The sequence below is a fragment of the Morchella sextelata genome (assembly GCF_020137385.1).
Source record: "Morchella sextelata strain SCLS chromosome Unknown scls_13, whole genome shotgun sequence".
In the NCBI taxonomy this organism is placed as follows: domain Eukaryota; kingdom Fungi; phylum Ascomycota; class Pezizomycetes; order Pezizales; family Morchellaceae; genus Morchella; species Morchella sextelata.
The window spans coordinates 1,602,067-1,622,840 of record NW_025408628.1 but is presented as its reverse complement, the minus strand read 5'-3'; the positions used below and the strand labels follow the sequence as shown (position 1 = coordinate 1,622,840).

At 44.2% G+C, this 20,774-nt stretch overlaps 5 protein-coding genes across 5 annotated transcripts; 1 reads left to right on the top strand and 4 right to left on the bottom strand.

Moving 5' to 3' along the window:
• Positions 1–1,358: 1,358 nt before the first annotated feature.
• On the bottom strand, positions 1,359–3,876 carry H6S33_002844 (uncharacterized protein; the record flags this gene model as incomplete). The annotated part of the gene is made up of 7 exons (XM_044834225.1): positions 1,359–1,579; positions 1,668–1,985; positions 2,074–2,092; positions 2,262–2,341; positions 2,511–3,141; positions 3,271–3,715; positions 3,770–3,876. 7 exons carry the CDS (start codon positions 3,874–3,876, stop codon positions 1,359–1,361), a joined length of 1,821 nt encoding a protein of 606 aa, XP_044693005.1.
• A 2,476-nt stretch (positions 3,877–6,352) lies between these two features.
• H6S33_002843 (uncharacterized protein) lies at positions 6,353–7,093 on the bottom strand (the record flags this gene model as incomplete). The annotated part of the gene is made up of 1 exon (XM_044834224.1): positions 6,353–7,093. One exon carries the CDS (start codon positions 7,091–7,093, stop codon positions 6,353–6,355), a length of 741 nt encoding a protein of 246 aa, XP_044693004.1.
• Positions 7,094–8,970: 1,877 nt separating this feature from the next.
• On the bottom strand, positions 8,971–9,636 carry H6S33_002842 (uncharacterized protein; the record flags this gene model as incomplete). Its single annotated transcript, XM_044834223.1, has 1 exon — positions 8,971–9,636. The coding sequence occupies one exon, from the start codon at positions 9,634–9,636 to the stop codon at positions 8,971–8,973; it is 666 nt and encodes a 221-aa protein (XP_044693003.1).
• A 5,172-nt stretch (positions 9,637–14,808) lies between these two features.
• H6S33_002841 (uncharacterized protein) lies at positions 14,809–16,128 on the bottom strand (the record flags this gene model as incomplete). The annotated part of the gene is made up of 2 exons (XM_044834222.1): positions 14,809–15,801; positions 15,874–16,128. The coding sequence occupies 2 exons, from the start codon at positions 16,126–16,128 to the stop codon at positions 14,809–14,811; spliced, it is 1,248 nt and encodes a 415-aa protein (XP_044693002.1).
• A 3,355-nt stretch (positions 16,129–19,483) lies between these two features.
• On the top strand, positions 19,484–19,762 carry H6S33_002840 (uncharacterized protein; the record flags this gene model as incomplete). Its single annotated transcript, XM_044834221.1, has 1 exon — positions 19,484–19,762. One exon carries the CDS (start codon positions 19,484–19,486, stop codon positions 19,760–19,762), a length of 279 nt encoding a protein of 92 aa, XP_044693001.1.
• Between the last annotated feature and the right edge of the window lie 1,012 nt (positions 19,763–20,774).

Below are 20,774 nucleotides of genomic sequence, written 5' to 3'. Positions count from 1 at the left end.
CACTAGGCCTTGATAGCCTAGCTGATCATGAGTCGCGCCGCATACGAACCCAACCTCCTCGAGGTGTGAGGCTAGCACCAGCCAGCCATAGCTCTATCCACCGCGCGCACCAGGACGACGATAACCTCACCGGGGAGGAAGTGTGCCAAGACATACTTGAGAGGCTGCCCGTGTACTTACAATTGATCTTGACTGCTCGAAGTCAATATCTGTTAATATACTATATTCACATATATTAAAGGCCGGCCCAAATGCATACTGAAGAGGGGGGTGTGGATTGGAGTGTGGGAGAATAGACGACTTGAGGAGGGTTTGAACACGTGACCTTTGTGAGGAATATGTTTATAGTGCAAAGAAGATACTATTGCGCCGCTGAGTTCCAGCGACAACTATGGGAGTTTGTTGCTCCTTATATACAGATAGTTCTTAGTACCACGTGATCCCCTGATTACATAATCCTAGCGCTAAGCCTCCTTATTCCATCTATGAGTCATCCCTTATACATGAGTAATTACCATACATAACCGATGTCGCAATGCCATATTTTTACAGGGGGGGGAGGAGGGAGGGGGGCGGGTGGGCGGGTGGAGATACTAAATTTGGTACTATTACAGCATTTAGAATTTCACGAGAAATACAGGAGGATACTCTAGTTGGCGGGGGGTCACAGTAGTACCGGGGACCAGGGGCTTCGTCAGTCCGCGGCGATCATACCCACCGGTTGTATATAGAGATTTTCAATCGACCAGACACTTAAACCCACGTATATCTCTACCTTAGTCTAGATCCCAGACATATAAACTCGGTATTTCCTTTGGTGGTGTTGATCGACTATTTTTATATGAAGGTATGGATAATACCAATTTCCAACCACACAATCACACCAAAAGTAGGGGATAGTAACTGGACCACTTCTATCTTTTATTCCAAGAACATAGCGCGGTGGCGGTTCCTTCGCTTCTTGTGGTCTCTGCGGAGCATAGACAATCATGACCTCCAGGATAACGATCAGCACGTTCGTCATACTAGTTGTAACATTTGCAAATCAATCTTCTATAGATATATGTACGTAATTTCACAATTTGAGCGTTTTCCAAAAATATAAATAACCGTCCCGACACGTCCTTCCAGTCCTTAGGTTCTTTCCAGCATGTATCTCCCCCCAAAAACTCTACTTCACCCCAAACGGAGGCACTGGGCAAAGCGTCAGCTGCACGAAATAAAGAAAAGAAATCGAGGATTTATTTGCAAAGGAGCGAATAGGGGGAGAAGACACATACACTTATGTTTCTGCATCATTGGCTATCTCGTGTACCCGGGAGGGCCCTACCTCAACTCATTAGAATCCTCTTATGGCCTTAGGTGTACTTGGCGGTCTGGATAATAGGGTGAAAAATAGGCTTCTCACCAGCATCGTCGAGTCCTGGAATTATTGGGTCTGGGTCTGGTTCTGTCATTCTCTCAATCCACTCCCGCTCGAGGCTTTTGAGATCATAAGAAAGGGATCTAATTTCGTGATCATGGCTGCTGGTAGGGTATTGGAGTAGACTCGCTACCTCGTCTTTCTGAGAGGGTGTTCCTAAGCCCAACTAATCAGAATCCTCTTATGCTCGAACTAGAGCTGCTTAGTGCGCTAGGATATCGGAGGGAAATCATAGATGTCTTACCCACACGTACACCATCTCCAGAATTCTTATAAGATTCTGCAAGTGGCTCGGCCAAGGTGGCCTCGATTCTTGCGTACTCACTAGATAATGTATTTATTTCATAATCAAATTCTCGTTGTAACAGATCCCTTATAGTAAATATGTAATTAATGCGTGTTCCTCCTAGTCTCGACCGATCAACAAGACGCTCTTGTGCTCTTAGAACTTCCCACGCATAGGCAGAACCCGGGCGCACAGGAAAACGATATTTTAAGACAAGATTATGACTAGCGACCCTGATTTGTGCAAGCTGCCTCAATCCGCTCTGAAGGGTTGCTCCTACTCTCACCTGATCAGCAGAATCCTCTTGTGCTCCTAGAGTTACTTAGTGCTCTAGGATAGCGTAGGAAAATCATAGATGTCTTACCCACATGATCCCCAGAATCCTAACAAGATTCTTCATGTAGCTTAGCCAAGGCGGCCTCAGCCTCTGCGTACCGAACAGAATGACACGTGATTTCCGCATCACGGAAAAGCCTTAGTTCCGCCCTGAATCTCAATTTTTCCAAAATGGCTGTTCCTAGTCGACCCACCGATCAGATTTCTACTGTTTACCTTCACGTGCTTGGTGCTATCGGGTATTAGGGCAAATAGTGAATTTCTCAACAACATTACCCTCTGGAATTTTGTCCCGACTTTTTTTAAGTAGCTCAAGCACCTTCCGCAACGCTAGATGATGGTGGGAAGAATTTGGGCGTATCCCCCTTAATGTTTCCAAAATTGTAAGAAGATGCTTCGATCCACCATGATCAAGTAGAAGCTCTACCATCGACTCTCCACCCCCCCGGCAATAATTACTATTACTTATAGCCAAGTGTAGAGGGGTCATCCCTCCTATGCCTTCTGCATTAACATCAGCCCCAGCATGAATCAATAATAACGCGATTTCTCCTAATCCGTGGTAAGCTGCAATATGTAATGGCGTTACTGCACCTGGCACGGTTGACACCGGTGTGGCGCCCTTCTTGAGTAAAAGCCTAGCCGTATCTTCATGTCCCTTGACTAGTGCCAAGGCAAACGGCGTCCGTCCATATTTATCAGAAGAGTTGAAGTCCTGTCCATGCTCTAGCAAGAAATCAATGATATTATCGTGGCCCATGAACGCTGCATGATGCAGTGCTGTCATGCCATTATCCATTGCAGAGAGATTACAATATCTATCGTCCTCAAGAAGCGCCTTGACAGAGCCTAGGTGTCCTAGGAATGAAGCCTCAAGTAAAGGAGGCACCATACGTTCATAGGCGTATGTACAACAAAGACGAATTATCCACTCGGCGTTCTGAAACTTAATATTCCAGCGATCCATCATCCCACTCCAACGTCTTGAGTCAGTTAGGTCTTGAGTAAGCGCTTGGTAATACGCTAATGCATTCTTATTCCTGAGAAGCTTTAGGTAAATCTCTGTTGATGACCTTTCATCGCAAGCTTTGAGGTGCTGATGGAAATACTTCAACAAGTATAAATCGGGGAAGATTTTAAACCCCCAAAGATAAGGGTTTGTGCTATTGCCGCGGAATCCCATAAGTTAGTTGGGTTTATGGTGGTGGAAACAGAGATAGGTTACGAGGAAATCTAGGATAATAAGATGCGGCTGTGAAGTGGAACTCTGGAGAAGATATTCCTGAACAGAGTAATGGGCAAGTCTAACAATGGCTGTGATTTCGTCTATCACCACTAGTCCGCCGCAAACCTCGAGGATCATCGTATTATCTGGCATGTCGCCCTCGCTCGGTAGGTCTTGATCATTGGGGCCCGTGGCTATTGCCATACGTAGCTCTTCAGATTGTAAGACTTCTTTTGCTGCTACAAGCCAGGATAAGATCCTATTCGCAAGCTTCATTCGACTTGGATGTTGCCTCTGGATTATGTTTCCTATTACCCTGTCATACATCTCATGTAAAGGGTTTTCTGCCGGGGTGATTGTGTGCAACATTTTTAGCGCGTCATCAACTTCTCGTGCAGTCGTGTACTGGCAAAGATCATTGATGTGAAAATGAACCAAAAGAAACCTTAATAGAGATTTGATTAGCAGAACCCTGGCTTAACCTGAAAGTGGTACATACATTCCTTTGCATAAATCCATAAGTTTCAAGACGATACGCTCTCGGAGATCCCCTTGAATCAACGCCTTTGCGTGGGAGTTTTCATTAATAGTTTCCGCAATAAACATTTTGATGTCTTCTTCGTTGGCCGAGATCTCAATTTTTTTCAGCGTTTGTTTTCGTCAGACATTCGTAGATATCGCGAGGATATGGCCGACTGGTCACGAAAAGGCTAATATGCTTCATTTTTGCAAGGCCATCAAAGAATGGAAGAAGCTCCTTTCGTTGAATCTTCTCGTCGCATTCATCTAGTGCATCAAAGACAAAGAATACATGAGGGAAATTCTGTGATATAGAATATAGGACCTGCTGTAGATACTGAAAAGGAGGCTGTTTTTGCTGTAATATGAACTCGTCATACAGCTTTTTCGCTTCTGCAGGAAATATGGATCCTTTAACCTGGGTTAGGAGTTGCTTGATTAGACTCGATAGAGCCTGTATAGGACGCTGTTGCTCTTGTTCCTTAAAGTTAAAGTAGATGTATGCCACCCCATATTTTTCCACGGATGCACGTGACTCAAGTTCATCAATTACAAGAGAACTATCGAAGGTCAAGAATCAGCTGATCAGACAATTTCCACACGCATGCGCAGTCAGGCATTACATACGCTATGAATGTCTTTCCCGCTCCCGCTTGTAGAAGCTATCGTGTTAGTACCTCAGAATGAAAAATATTAGGATTGATATTAATACATACGTATACCATGACCCCACAACATTTGTGTTCTCAGCTTGTTGTCCACCCAAGCTTGGAAATCTGGGTGCCGGGAAAACCATTTGCCCGTATATTTGTGGCGTCTTCCGTTTATCTCAGCGTGTCTCCGATCCGTAGGATTTGGGTATATTCCTTTTAATATCCTTCTTCCTTCCTCTCCTTATGAAACTAATATTAATCCTTGGGAATGTGAAAGTATATGAATGGATGACGATAAGTTACAATATAAGTAAGATAGACCACTCAGCTGGAACGTACCTATACGAGATAACTCCTCCTCCTGTCTAGCACGCCTGATATCTAAAAATTCCTTTTTCAAAGATTCCATGATATTGCCAACAGCTGTATTCGTATTCTCCGAGAATACCTTTATGGCGTGCGACAAACAACTGTATTATCAATCTTTCAGAATATTCTAAACAACCAGTAGCATGATTAAACATATATAGCCGTGCCTACTAACTATTGATCAGCAGTCAAAGCAAGGTTGAATAGGCTTTTATGTCTCTCAATCTGCAGGATTGCCTGAGTGGTCTCCTTCTCCATCAGTGGCCATTTCAGGCGGCGACGTAAAAGGCTGAAAGATTTCTTTTTCGTTTCTAGCTTTTTTAAAAGAGCATTCATCTCCTCCGAACATACTCGGAAGCGACCATCAAGGGCTGAATAAGAGCTGGATGTGAGATATTCGGGACTTGTTTGTAGTTTCCGTAGGACAACTTCCAGAGATTTGATCTCGTCCCCAAGTTTCTTCGCCTCGCCCTGGGCATTTTTTTACCGAACCAACATATCCATATGCCGCGCTTGCAACGAGTCCAGTGATCTGTACGAGGGCTGCTATCGCGGATACAGCGCCTATAATCTCGGCCATCTATCGTTCTAGGGAATTTGAAAAAAGGATTCTGTACCGACCCTTGATAACGGACGTATGGACAGTCGAGCACAAGGCTACCAGGAAAGCTATTATCCCTTCGTCTGTCAATGCTGCCACCCAATAATAGAGGAATTAAATTTATATCCGAGATCTGTTATTTGATAAGAGAGATAACGAGATCTGTTAGTAAAGCCACACCAGGTTTACTTCTTCTTGGGGTAGCAGCATTTAACTGACAGACGAAGGGATAAGGCGGGGTTGCAATATGACAACTTCACGCACAGCCACACGAAGCCGGGAGGGCCCGGCCGTGGCTCGTTAGAATTTAGTATTGAAGGAACACTTCTGCTGATCCCTAAATTGCCTGGATCCTTTTTAAAACTAATTTTGGCGTGATACATGTATTGATTTATACGTACATGAAGGTCTTAGCAATCACAGTATATCACTCGATATCCCGCTAAAACCTGCCGGCAAACTCCTAAGCTTTAGCCCAAGTCTACCGAACTTACAGCTTTATATTTTCATAAACTTGGCCTGGCAAATTTTCAAACATACATTTATGTAATTTGATCTAGGAAAACAAGTTAATTGCCTACTTAGGCAATCCGGATGGCCTTATTAGGGATCCCTTTGGAAATCTTAATCTCAAACACTTGTTTAGGCAATGTGAATTGCCTGTGTAGCTAGGTAATCAGTTTGAGGTACTACTACTATAATGTGTATGAAACTTGAAGCGGCTAAGTATGTATATATATCTTTATGAGAGTTATTATGCCCATAGCAAGATTGGGTAGAGAGAGAAATTGACTGCAAATTATATTGAAGTAACATTCCTATTCTAACAATGTGTAGCTACATACTTTTTTGAAAAAAAAAAAAAACCAAGTTTCAAACCTTAGTTAGGTCGATGAGCATTCCAAAACCAAACACACCAAATAAAATAGTAGACATTCGCCTATAGCCCATCCTGATCCGGTTTCCTAGGATAATACTGCTCAATGCCAACTATTTTATAACTCGCCAACAGCGTCTTGTTCCTTGCAATAACCGGCTCCGCCTCCTCCGTCCACCACGCCTCCCCTTTCTCTTTCCTCAACCTCGCCGATGCCTCGGCCAGACACTGTGCACTAGCTATACTATCCGCCGAGTTCTCCCACCCCAGCTGCCCGTAGAACCTCAATATCGCACCGACGTCGCGAGTCCCCGCCGCATCGCCCATTTCTTTCAATGACTCCTCGAACTGCTTATTGCTCTCACAGAGCGCCACCGTCAGCACTTCCCATCCACACCCACCATCCTTCTTATCACGTGCCAGGCTAGTATTGTAGCCAAGAATCTCATTGACACTATCGTGAGCATGCGGCTTGATTATTTCTATCATTAACTCCCTCGGGAGTGCAGCCTCGTCCTCATAGTTCTCTGAGATGGGAGGGAGAGCCGGAATAGCGAGGTTCTGGTTATATGCTGCTTGCTCCAGCTTGTTGCAGAACTCGCGGGTGAGTGTGTACAGAGTACGGAGAGCCTTGTCTCGCAGGGTGCTTTCAGTGGGTGGGAGCATGGCTGCGAGCTGGGCGAGGTAGTTGCACCCGCCACGAGTGGAAATGTAATTGTTGAGTAGCCAGGTTGGGGGAAGGCGGTTATCGATTGTACTGGACTTTGAAGCTTCAGAGAGTGGGTTGGTTTGCGAGGATGCCATGGGAATGATATGATTCGATGCGTCGAGGTGAGAAGTGACTGGATGGAGAAGAGAGGTGGCAATATTTTATAAGGTTTTTAGGGTGAGTGTTTTGGATATGTACGCTGTATATGAGGAATATATCTATAATGATAGCTTGAGCCGACGGGCACGAGTTTCATTTATGGGGGTGGTCTTTTATACTATCCATCAGGTTCTATATTACAGGTTGGTGTGCATGTGGAGGACTGGAGGAAAGGTTCTTTGGACTGGCGTGTAAATTTCAAAAGCCCGCAAAATACCGAGATCTCAAACCGTTGTTAGAATCGTAAGTTCTTTCGTTGCAAAACTGAAGACAATCTACTCACCTGAACATCGGTCACCGGCTGTACCGGAACTATCCGAATGAAGATCAGTTTGTATAAAAACAAAAGAAAGACTCGCTGGTAGTGATCTCGAGATTTTGCGGGAATCGGATTTCAGTGTTTACTAATCTTGCGCCTTCAACTAAGATGTGAAGTTGGGCACCGGCGACTACCAATCAGACGATGTGGTGATCATATTAGTCTACCGGACGGTTGAGTGGAGAACATTGCAAGTGCAATTTGTGCTTTGAAATCAAGCGTTGTGGTTATAAATTTGTACGTTTCTACATATGAATGTGTCGTAAAACATATATATATGTGTGTGTCTCTATCATAATTATGATGAGTCCATCACGGAGGAGATTTATAATCGGAAAGACCCATCTAGTGTGGTCCACGAGGACGAGCGTCCTTGTGTCCTCGATGACATTCAAGGACAATGGTCTAAAAGGACAAGGAGTCTCGAGGACACTATCTGTCCTCGCCTCGAGGACCCTCGAGGACAATTCTTGGCATATTATACACTTATATAATGTGCCGAATTAAGATGAGGTCAACTAATATTAATCAAGGATAGAATATGTTTCTTAATTGAAATAAAGACCGCTTTCTGCTCGCCCGGAATTATCCTCGAGGTACCTCGAGGTACCTCGAGGACAGCAGTGATCAACCTCGAGGACAGCCAAGGACAAAGGTCAACGAGGACGAGGAAGCTCGAGGACATCGTTAAACCTCGCCTCGAGCGTCCTCGTGGACCACACTGGACCCATCTGTATTTAAGCAGTCTGCTCCTACTAAACCTTATCGGAGCATACAATCACTGATCCTTCGATATCGAAAAAATAAAGCTTTGAGCTTTAGGGTGCCTGGGATTTACCTGGGTGAGTTTTGAATCGCACTAGAGTTTCCATGGATTCCCCGCTCTTTCATTTCCTTCCATGTAGATACACACATACTTGTGTAACAGAACAGCATATATTTGCGAGGTCTCAATATTTGTTGGAGCAGAAGTTTGGGTCCAATTCTGCTTTTCTCGAGCATCTCGCGATCGAGCATCTCGTGCTAGAATTTAATATTGCGATCTGTAGTTGAGTAGGTACGCCCCGCAACAGACCGTGTTTTGGGATACTCTTTTATTCGAACTGTAATGAAGGGTCTAACTAATATTACCTTCATATCTGATCAATGTGTTATTTACTTTTTCTCATCATGGGAAGAATCCAGAACGTTAACGCCTATCTCTGTTCTTATTTCTGATGTCACAACTGCACTTTCGTCAGCTATCGTCGTATTTTGCAACCAATCCAACAGTTGAGAAGTAGCGGAGTGTATTCTATTACAATCTATCTACTCATGTGAACAAAAAGGGAACAAGCCGCAAGGTGGCGGAGATCCTAGTGCACACATGAGAGGAATAGATATGTAGATTTAACGGATGATTACAAGAAAGAGTGAGTGAAGAACTCAACAACAAGAAAGGCATGAGAACCCGGAATTGGCCACGAAAATGCTGTACGTGCTCGCCATATACAATTAAAGGTTCGTGCTCAGCTGACTGGAATTCTCCCAGTTAAGGATGTCCGTCGCGCCCACAGCGTGCAGCCCAGATCCCGGGCCCTCCAAAAGCCCTCCGGTACATACAGAAACAAGGTAATCCCCAGTGTATAAAGATTCTATCCTGGAGCGCAGTCTACACTCTTCAGGTGTATAGGACTCGCAACCGGTTTGACTAACAGAGCCGGTACTCTTAATGTTCCAAGTGCCACAGACGCACCCCTCCTCGTGTCCGTTCAGGTCGCCATACACGAAGTTCAAGGAGGGTGCAGCCTGTCGGGCAGCTTGCAAAGCTTTCAACATGATCACCCGCTGATCCTCAAGCTCCACCCTCGCCCTCCACACAAATGTCATGGCCCCCAGTCTCCTCGAAAGGGCCTCCTTCATTCTCGATTTTCTATCTAACCAATACCCTATATCGCTCGTCATATCGGCCCTCTCCTCCGTTGACAAACTCTTTTTCCAAGGCGGCCAGGACATCTCGCAGGGAGGTGCATGAATGCGAAGTTCACGATGCCTGATTGACCGCTGCACGGCAGTGAGCCTGTCCCGAATATTTACGCAGATATGAAGTAGCTGTGGGTTTGGGTCGTCGGGATCTATGACTATGTGGCTTGATGTGCTATGGTATAGCTCGAGCGTCATTTTGTCGAGCTGCAAAACGAGTTTCCTAGTCTTGATTGCCCCCTGGATCTCCTCTACTGGTATTAGTGTATAGATAGACGGACCAGAAACTGGTTTTTTGAATAAGCTTGGCCGATGTAAAAAGAAATGGTGTTAGATTTCAAACGACGATAGCATGATATGCCGTGACTTGTACATACCCCATCGGTGATTGTGTCGGTATTTGAATTCTAGTACCGTGATTGAGTGGTTGAAACAAGCGGCGGGTGAAGCGTCAATGGAAGGCGGCGGGCGGTGAGTTGGCGAATATAGTAGACCCTTAAGGTTGTGGGATCGTGTATTTGAAGTATAGTAATATATATGTAACGACCGTAGGCCCTAGAATTCGTATGTGTAGAAACGAAAGTATGAAAGTAAAGACTGACTTAGTTGCAATTAATTGCTTGATTGACTGCAGAGAGAGTGCCAAAAGGATGCTATATATACGCGTGGTTTATGTATAATGGCTGAGCACGTAACCAGAATATGACGTTATACTGACGAACACATATATCCAAATCTGTACAAATACTCTAGACCTCCGCGGCCAACTCTCATGATCCACGGAAAAGCCACATGTACACCCCACGTCCTATGATAGAGACTGGATCTAGCAGGATAAGGAGCTAGCTAAGTATAAATATACACAAGATAATCCGTATTCAGGGCGCGTCCTTCCGCAACGAAAGATCATGATATATATTCAACTCATCATCACGATATCGAAATTGTGAATTTTGCTCTATTTCTCTCTCTCTTTTCTTTTTTTTTTTTCGTGCTAGTGTTCTAGCAACCAATTTCAGTACTACATGTATTTAAGCTCTGGTAAAAGCCCTAATATCATGGCCGAGATGCACAAAGTTTAAGTTAGCTAACGCGAGTTTTAGGGCTACAACAAAGTAATGATTATACGGTGTTGCGATCATCGTATACTACGCAACATCGTAAATCCCATTCTCTTAGCTAATCTCTTGACCAAACATTACACGATATGTACCCATGTTCTGGGAAAAGATCCGGACCAAAGAACTTTTATGTAACCGACCCCGCCATCTTTCTGGCATATTTTGATATCAGAACAACGTACTAATTGCAAAACGCAGCCTATATATGTAGCTTTATAATTTAACGCGACTCTCGGCACTATGATACTGAAAACATTACTGCTCCATCTATGATGGCTATACTCGCAGCACTACAGGGCCTACAATACTCAAACTGCAATTATTTTGTCCTAACTTGGATGCTATGCCACAGAACTAACATTGAGTCAATCAGGTACAGATATAGTAGTTTAATGTTTAAATACAAGCGCTGAGTGATATTTCATGACGCAGTCGCATTGCTGTTGCTGTTGCTTATATCGCGCGCAGAAAAGCGATAATGAGGCGCAGGTGAATAGCCAGCAAGGATTTAGGAGCTACATACAAGTTTGCGTTTATATAGTTTTTCTATCCAACCTCCGCATCCGATTCATTGAGCAAAACGATTGAGATTAAGGCTGACGGTATAAAGGATAATTGGTGGAGTTGCGTTAAACACCACAATTCCAATTATTTAGATGATTGCACACCGAGCCATATATCTCGGAGTACTCTGTCAACCGGACCGCGATCGGTCCCCGCGAGCCGCACCTCCTATTATGTCTTCCTAAAACAAAACAAAACAAACTGTTTTTAGCCAGGGCTACTTCTTTAGTTTCCATTTATTGTGGTCGCGTATCTATGTCGTGTCTACGCAAATATTGCCGCTACGCTATTACCTAAATACCGTCGACTACGACTCAGAGATCCCCCTACTACAGTACCAAACTCGGTGGGTAATATAAAACTGGATCATGTCAACAACCACCAAAACCAAGGCGGCCCGACATGAGGCGCGAAACTTTTCGGAGGCCGAAAGTCGATAAAGTTGTCTACATACATGTATTTACATATCGCTAAGCTCAACGTCTAGCTTGTATATAGCTACAGCTATAGCTCATGATCATGCTAGCTAGCTCAGCTATAGCTCAACTAGCTTATATGTAGCTACAGCACCTGTAGCTCAGCTAGCTTATATATAGCTATATATAGCTATAGCTCAGCTAGCTAACTTATATCGGGAAGCTTTCTTCAACGCTTCAGTTATGAAAAGCTTCAGACAATCCCCATGGTGGCTTCTTTCCCAGGGGCGATTTATTAATGTGCGCGCCTAGTCACCAACTCTCATTCCTTTTCACATACATACCTTTTTAGAAAATGGCATCTAACGCAACTTACAAGTGTAAAAAAGTCTAATATGTAAAAGGGGAAATGCCGTAGTATTGTTCAGTAGATCTAACAATCGGGAGGCTGCCTCTAAAATATATAGTAGCAGAGAAGAGATGTATGCGCAGAGTTCGATTACTGGTTTGAGTCATAGCAAAGATTCTATAACCCTAACCTTATTTTATTGAGCTTCGCCAAGAATATGAATGATCAGTCTTAGATCCACCTTCAAAAGATTCTTCTCTTCTTATATCTAGAGAAATATGGACTCCTTGTCTATGCCGGTGAGAGAGCCCCTATCTTTCGTACTAAGTAGCTTTTGCTGTACAGGTTTAAGGATTATCATACAAAAAGAGGTTCCGAAGATAGATAAGAAGGAATTAGATCAGAAACATAACCTAGTCAGAGCGTATTAAGATCGATCATAAATCTCCTTCGATATGGATATTGTCAATGAGTGGCGGAATTGCGACATGAGATATCACTCGAAAGGATAATTCCCACGCCTTGGCGGCTAATAGTCTCATTAATCGCGCGTACATACCAGTGATGATACTTGTTTAGTAACTTCTCTCTAGTTGCGCATTTGTGCTTCTTCAAGGAATTCTCCGAGTACAATAGTGCGCGCGCCGCAAGTCAACTAACACAGCATATATTTTTCTTGGTGGGCCATGCAGACTTATAGGCGCCGGGTTGATGAGTTCTAGCATGTGTGTACACATGCGATAATTACATTATTTCAGCTGAGGAAGGCCAAAATTTTAATATGGGAGATTTAGATGCAATATACGGATACGTCACTGCCATATATCCATGCAAGAGATCCCGTCGTACTCGCAAAGCCGGCGCCTTGGGACCCCTCCTTGTCGGTTTCCAGCGTCTCAGCGCCCCGGTATTTCTTGCGCGAAGATCATTACCCTCTCTGCCTATTTTGATGTCTCGGCTGATGCTTAAACTGATAGACACTATGCAATCGCTTATGACTTAATTGTTGAGTATTTCGATAGCTAGATTGCTGGCTGCAGGCGTAGGGTAGACTCTACGAGCACTATAATAATGCCACCGACGGAGGGTTCCATTGAGCGGAAGGTTTTGGATGTATGGCCGTTCTCGGAAAAGAAAATCTAGCCCTGTCATAGGGTACCGCAGGATTACTATATCACTTAAATGGGAATAATACCTCACATATTATTTCAGGCCGTTTAGGGCACAGTGACCTTAACCGATGTTATATTGGGGTGATCTACAGTCATATTGGGCCATGACCTAAAAGAATTCCACCGGAACAGAACTTCCGGAAAAAGCTATATGAACACTGGTATATAGCTATAGTAACGTCGTACTAAGTATTGGATAATCATTAGTATAGTTATACTCGAGTACATAATCCTGCGCACTCAAAGCCTCATGTAGGATAAGAAACAGTGGCGCGCTGTATGTATAGATAGAGGCGTTCTCGACGTCTGGATATGACGCCCATCTACACTGTACCCCCCACATACCCGGCGAACTGACGGCATTTTACTGTACTCTAGTCATGACCAGCTAATAAGTTCTGTTTCACACACCTTATCCAAGAATATCTATAGCATGAGAACATACGGAGTTCTCTTAATTCATCATTGGTGATTGATGGTATTAGATATCGTTCTAAGCTTCTGTTGGTGTATTTCTTGGCCCTCCACTGAATTCAAAACCCACACGTCCATTATACGAAATGGATCATAGAAAGATCTTACTATCCTTTCGAGATCTTTCTGTTCAATTTCTCTTAGTATCGTCTACATGTAATATGTTAGAGGGGCCGTATCGTGGTAGCATTGGTCGTTAGTTCTTTCCTCGAGCTCATACTAATCATGCGAGAGTCATATCTACCTCACCGGTATTCTAACTTGTAGATAGCAAAGAAAATTTCCATATAGGTACTAGGTCTTATTTGATTTTTCCACGGCGGACGATAGGATTAGATGTAAATCGGTGGGACCCATATCAGCAGAAACCTTCCCACGTGGCCGCCAAGATTCCATGTTACCAGTCACACATGTAGAATCAGTCCTTTGGCTACATATCGTATCTAGAACATCAACATTCAACATCAGAATTATTGGTATCTGTGGCGTGAGTTGTTTATCCAGCTACTACGGTACTTTAGTTGGTCTCAGAAGGTCAATGTTTCAACCAGTTACATATGTAGTAATATAACCTCTTGGCCTCAGAAGCTTCTGGTGGACGCCGGTTGGCATGGCGACGCCTATTAGCACCCCGCCGGCCGGCCATGCCATCGCCGTATCCACCGCATTTGACACATCACCACAAACCATATCAAATCAGTATTGAGATCCTGAGCATGAGGTGCCCTGCATGTAATCTTTCCCCTGGTATGAAACCGCGTCGCCCCGCTAAGCTCGTTTAAAGTCCCCAGCGGCAAAGAGTTCAAGTAGGCAGAAAGAGATGCGGTCGGTCTAGGACTGGCGGCTAGATACTTTGTCCTGGGTACCCCAGTAAGACTCCAGGTAACTATCAGGAGTTAGACTCCTTTACATAGAGTATTCTAGGTATCTAATTTATGTTCACCGGTTCACCTCGCGTAGCGAGAATTACAGCGGCAGCTAGCTGGGAACCCCCGGGTAAGATATCATTGACAGGGGAGATATCAAAATTCCAAATATTGCTGGGTGTGGCTCAATTTTGAACTAGTCCAATCCTCCAATCATGAAGGTAAATCATCTGTCTTTAGCGCTCCTGCGGTCAATCGACAGCAGCCAAAAATTTTGTAGAATGGGTATTATCGAAATGTGAAAACTGGTACTCATGCGGATTCTCCAAAACAGGAATCCGAAGATAAAGACGATATCTCCAATTTCCACTCAGCACACCTGCACATTGATTGTGCAGTAGGTTATAATTATGTACTTGCTGGACCTAATCGTCTGCCGGTCTCCTCGTCGCTACCAACTTTCCCGGCTGCATAGCCGTTCCCGCTTCCACGCACCTGGGCTTCATCTAGATATCGAAAGAACCATTCCCGCGCCCGGGTCCCAATCACACCCCTCACTTTCTTCTCTTCAGCTCCGATCTCCACCATCTTCTCCCACTCCTCCTCAATCACGTCGTTCTCTATCCACTTGACAAACTGCATTGTGCTACCCTTTCCTTGCTCCAGGAGCTCCATCTCTCTCAGATACTCAACCCCCTGTTCAAACCGTGCCTCCGTGATCGCATGATCGATAAACACACTTGCGAGTTTCAATGCATCGGGGTCTTTCGGTGGGGTCGGTTTAATTCTGCTAACTACCTCAAACCTTTCTCCCTTTGTCTTGAAGTTCCACAACATGGTCCTATTCGGCGGCCAATCCTCGCCCTCGAATGGAATCATCGTCCACACTAAACCTTCGCCAGTTCCTGATATCTTTTTCCCCGCCGAGTCTGCAAATGATGCGGCAAAGGGGCACTTCTTCTCAACTTCTGCCGTGATCTCGTAAAGCCACTCGGAAACAGCCGTCGTGTCCTCGAAGAAATCGATCACCACATCCCATATCTTCCAATTCATAATGTTAAAGATACGCTCCTCGGGTAGACATACATCGGCGTATCGGCGCATATCAACCCACACCCCATCAATCCTGATATTAAATATGCAAAAGAACCTTGGGATCCTGTTTATGGCCACATTTCGGTAGATATCACGCCCGGCAACCTCCCCTGCAATCATAACCTCCGAAAACGGGGTATCGGCAGGCAGGGATGCTGACGAAGTGTAGATCCTCATAGCAGCCTCGACGAGCAAGTGGAGTGGACGATTCGAGAGCTGAGACGGTATGGGGCCTTTGTCTTGGGAGGTTACGACCCTGTTCCTGGATTGGAAAGTCGGGTTGTGTGTATCATTCTGCCTGAATATCTGAAGATAAATGTCAATTAATGCTAATATTCCTGGCTTCTGTGTAGATAACAGGTGCTATCTGCATCCTACCGGGGCAAGAGCGGAAGGTTTACTCACGATTGTGGCGTTATAACCATGCAGTTTCAAGGTGCCCATAAAGCGTGCTCTAGAAGGAAACGGCAGTGGCTCGCCTTTTCGAGCTGCGTCTTTCAATGCCGGTACATGACGTTTTACAAAGTTCTCAAAGGTTAGGGTGTGGGGATAAGGTGTATGAGCTGTTTGAACACCACTTTTCTCACTTGTAGTTTGTTGGGTATTTGTAGTTTGCAGGACGTGAGCTGTCATATCTACAGTGAACTTTTACAGCTGATATTATAGTGATATTTCAATGATCCTAGCTAGGATACAGTGAAGCAGAGTTGTAGCGGGAAACTTTGATATCTTTAACAATCATATGCATATGTTAGAATACTTCATGAAGAAATAGTAGTTCAAAATATACCTAATTTGTAATTTCAGACAAGCACTAACCTCAGCAACAGGGCCACCAGGCGCGTCTTAATTGATTGAAATATTGATTAAAAGATATGTTCCGATCTTTGAACTTGCAGGAATTTCACCCAAGGAGGATCAATATTGTCGGGACCTAATATATTGTTATGACGTGACTCACCGCTCTACTCTCTACCTCGTTGAATACGAGTACTTTGAGCCCATTGTCTGAATTCTCGTAATATGACTCTTTTGAATCGGCTACGGAGTACAATCCGGGAAGACAGTGCAGAACGGGATCAACAATCCCTGTCACTCCGCTGGCTAACTATGTGAAGTCAACAGAATCGTAATTGAGGATCTTCTCAGCCAGTAGAAAGCGAGCACATCGTCAAAAATCCAGGTGCTCCTCCAAAGAATATGCAAGCATCATATGCATCCCTCTAATGCTATTTAGTACCTTCCTAGTACCGTGCGGCTCTGTTAAAGTGGCTGGTGTTTATGCCTAAGCGTCGTAAGTTGTGGTGGGGGTACATAACTTCCGTCATGTATCACCACTCTCTCGTCAGTTATGCACTCAGTCCCTTTCCCTAGAATACCACTGTAATTAATCCAGGTCGGACCTTCCTGTGGGGGAACACCTGCAGAAATCGGAACAAGATCTAGATGTTCCACGACGGGAAATGCCGGGGTTGCACGTACGCGTAAAAAAGCGGCCTAGCTGATCGGACGTTACACACCAACGTTAGAGGTACACTAGGTATCATACTTGCCGTGAATCTCAAATTCCATTTCTCTAATTCCCCGCGACTCAACCCCGTCGTTCCGAACCCTAACTTCAGTTTATATCAGTGTGCGGTAGTAGTCTGAAAAGTTCAAAACGGAGTAAGTTTCCTGTGGGCCGGCCCGTTTCAAACCGGTGGGGTGAATATTGCCAACCGAGCTCCATTGTAGGTCTTGTCCGAAGCTGGCCATGGAGCTTTGAACAATTTTGTAGCCAGGTCTATTTAACATCAAGTGATAAGAATATATGAATGAGCTGCTCCTGACCGACGGCACGCTGATTATCTATTATCTCCTCGCTTGTTATCTTTTCCTTCTGTGGTAGCTTTTGAGTTGCGCCACTGATGAGCAGCGCCCTATCGGTCGAGAAATTCGAGAGAGGAAGTTGAAATGACGAATGAAGCCGCTCTACGTCCAGCACAGTCTTATCTGTAAAAATATCTTGAGAATTGAAAATTTGACGCCTTCTACCTACTCTAAAGACTCAAAAAAGGCAGAAAAGGCGCACGGCCATTGAAATCGTGACAGGGTTGTATTTTTCCGCTCCCTGTCTCTTATATCGAATTGTCCTGCATGTTAGGCGTTACAACGTTCGGATCCCATGTGAAAAGTTGTCTTGAATAATTGCCATGAAACCGAGATAATGAGAAGGCCCATGGTCGTGATAGCCTGAGATCAAAGACAGCACTCAATGCTAAGTGATTCTCCCAGCCTTGAGAGAGCGCTCCCGGTTGAATTCGACTGACGTATTGATGATGGTGTACCTCCGATATTGAATGTACCTACAAGTAAAATCTTCCGGCTCGTACACACCATGAGCCGGTTATGTTGAGGGCTTTTACGATGAATATCGGTCGATATATCTACATGTATGTGTGTTATTTTTACTTCAAAGGAAATAAGAAAAAGCTTGAGTCTGTAATTGAGCCTATATCGGATCTCTCACTCGCTCAAACTTTGTATGTGCACGGGCGAGTTGCCTACCACGGATTGGTTAGATTTTATGTACACGGAAAGGCGGATGGATTGAGCCAATATCTAATGTCTTGTTATGTGGATGCACCTCCTATAGTACCCTATAGAAAAAGACCAGACGAACACCTCTCGGCAATGTAATATTGAGGCCAAGAAATGCATGTTGGATATCTGGATTGCATGCTCAGTGGGTCTTCACATAGGTTGCTGACTAATTAACTCGACCAATTGACGGCCTCGCACCTAGAATTACCCTAAAGTCTTAGGTCCTGACGATCCCTTTTAAAGATATATTCCAGGAAAGAGCCTCATCACTATAATTTAGATCTTAAGAAAATTAAGCCCGCATTTAGAAACAGGTGCTATTGCTATCTCTATTAATACCGTTAACATATTACGTTTCAATTCCTCTAACGCAATCGTGTCTAACTGCAGCATTGCCAGCTTACCTAGGTACCGCTCTACCAGTATATGTCTCCATGTGGTGCATACAAGGTAAATTATAGGAGGTGGTGGTTAGAGTAGATATGGGAGGGTGTCGTGGGGGTTTATCCGCACCGACGAACGCTAATCCTAGTGCAGTTGAGCTCTCTTCCACCACATTAACACTACCTTACCACCGTTAACACTCAGGTATAAAGTTTTTCCGTAACAGTTTTCTTTTTCTTTTCCAGGCCTCGGAAGTTCGGCGTTATTCTTTCACTTCTATGCATATGCCGTGCTATACCATGCCATCGATACAAGGTGAGGCGAGCAAAGAAAGACCCCTTGCAGACAGGTTCATTTCGAAATGTCCACAGCAAGCCGTCGCTCCGCCCTTGAAGTCGTCCGTAGCATCGTAAGGTAGACACGGGAGGAAATCATGTCAAATGAGGATTTCCTGGTTACCGTTTTGAGACTTAAGCGGAAGACGGATGTGCGGGCCGTCAATCCCGGCCTTGCACGGTGCTACCTAGATCACTCTGGGCTATCGATGTGGCATTCGAAAGCTAAGTCAGTAATTATTATTATTTTGCGTCCTTATACCTAAGCTACTAGATATCTTGAAACGGTAACGTAACTAATTTGAGGTGGTCTCAGCTTTGAGCTTGCATTGGGTTTACTCTAGGATGAGCTGATTTGGCTTGAACCTGGACCCTTGATGCTATGTTTTGTTTTTTGTAAAGATGTCAGTTTATAAATACGGTGTTTCTCGCTCCTTTCTGTCTATTTCAAAATCATCCCATTAGCTATTATTCAATAAGTGTTCTTAAAGTATCTACATCCACGTCAGATCGACCAACATACAAATTATTACCATTACTCTCCTTCTTCGCATTTAATATCAATTGATTATCGTTTAGGTAGATAATAGCCTTCAAATTACACTTCATAGATAATCTTACTTACCTTTCAATCTAGATATCACACTCGGATTCTAAGTCCCAAACAAAGTCGTTTATCCATCGAGATGTCTGTTCAAGGCGATGCCCAGCACTCCGAACGTCGCATGGAAGGCAATCGTCAACTTAATCTCCAGCTCGCCGCCGCTCGAGCCGGCACTGCAATTCCCCCAATTGATGCCTCTATCGTCCGAGAAGAAGCTTTCATCCAAGATAATTCCAGCCCCGGCCCTGCGAATCCTATGGAACGATATTTGCAGTTGGAACCCCAACAGGATGCATATGTTATCTATACAAGAACTGCCACACAGAATGAGTTGAAAGCACGTGGGATCTTTAGGAATTGACCATTTGTGCAAAAAATGAGAGGATTGTAAATAAGTTGTGTGGAGGATGTTTAACTGTTTTTCGGTGTAAAGGGAAACGGAGTTCTTATATTTGTTTTTTCATTTCTTTAGATTGTATGTGTTTCGAAACTTGTATGGGGAATGAAGTAGGGAGGATACCATTACTCCATGCTAGACTGTATCTTTAGATCTATCAATCATTCTCGCAGTATGTTTATTCTAGTTTATTCAAAATTCTCATTCTCAAATGACGTAGCTGAATCAAAAGAAGAGTATTTTTCAATATGCGCATTTCTTGTAAAGAGATTTCCACAAGGTACGCTTCTCGGATAAGCAATCGTAGCCACTATGTTCGGGTCCACCGCCGCAATTCAACCGGTATCGCGTATAGAAGCCTTGTAGATTTTAGAACTATTGTCTGATGGGATTCAAGACGTATAACTGTGCTAGGCGTTGTTATAAGGCTGTACGCCAAAGGCAATATCTCTTGCGGAAGATCGATGAAAAAACAAAAAGGATCGCTGGTTCTAGGGTAAGAATAGGAATTTCAGAAGGAATTTATGGGCCGTTGTACCCTCGGCCCGAGTCAAAGTTACAATTGACAGGCTGCATCTGATATCGCCCCGGGAGACGTGGTCCAATCTCCCATATTTGAGAGACGGAATAACAGTTCAATGTCTTAGGTGGATGTGGCAACCCTAGAAGATTATCATATGAGCCATGGTGCTGGAAAGTCGGGAAGTAGATTGAGGTAAGAACACTAAGCTCTTATCACTAGATTCATGCATGAATACGAAGGAATTTCGGGAAACATACGCTGTATAGAAGGCGAAATGTTTCCATGCCAAACAAAAAAAGGAGCAAGGTTTAGGGTATATGCTGAGAAACTGGCGATCAGGGGCTATCGCCGGAAAATAAAAATTAGCCTGCTTCAGAAAGAAATCCAGGGATTATCTGTCGGACGGCGGGTAGGCGGGTGCAACTGGGGGCCAAAGATTAATAGTATCGGTCT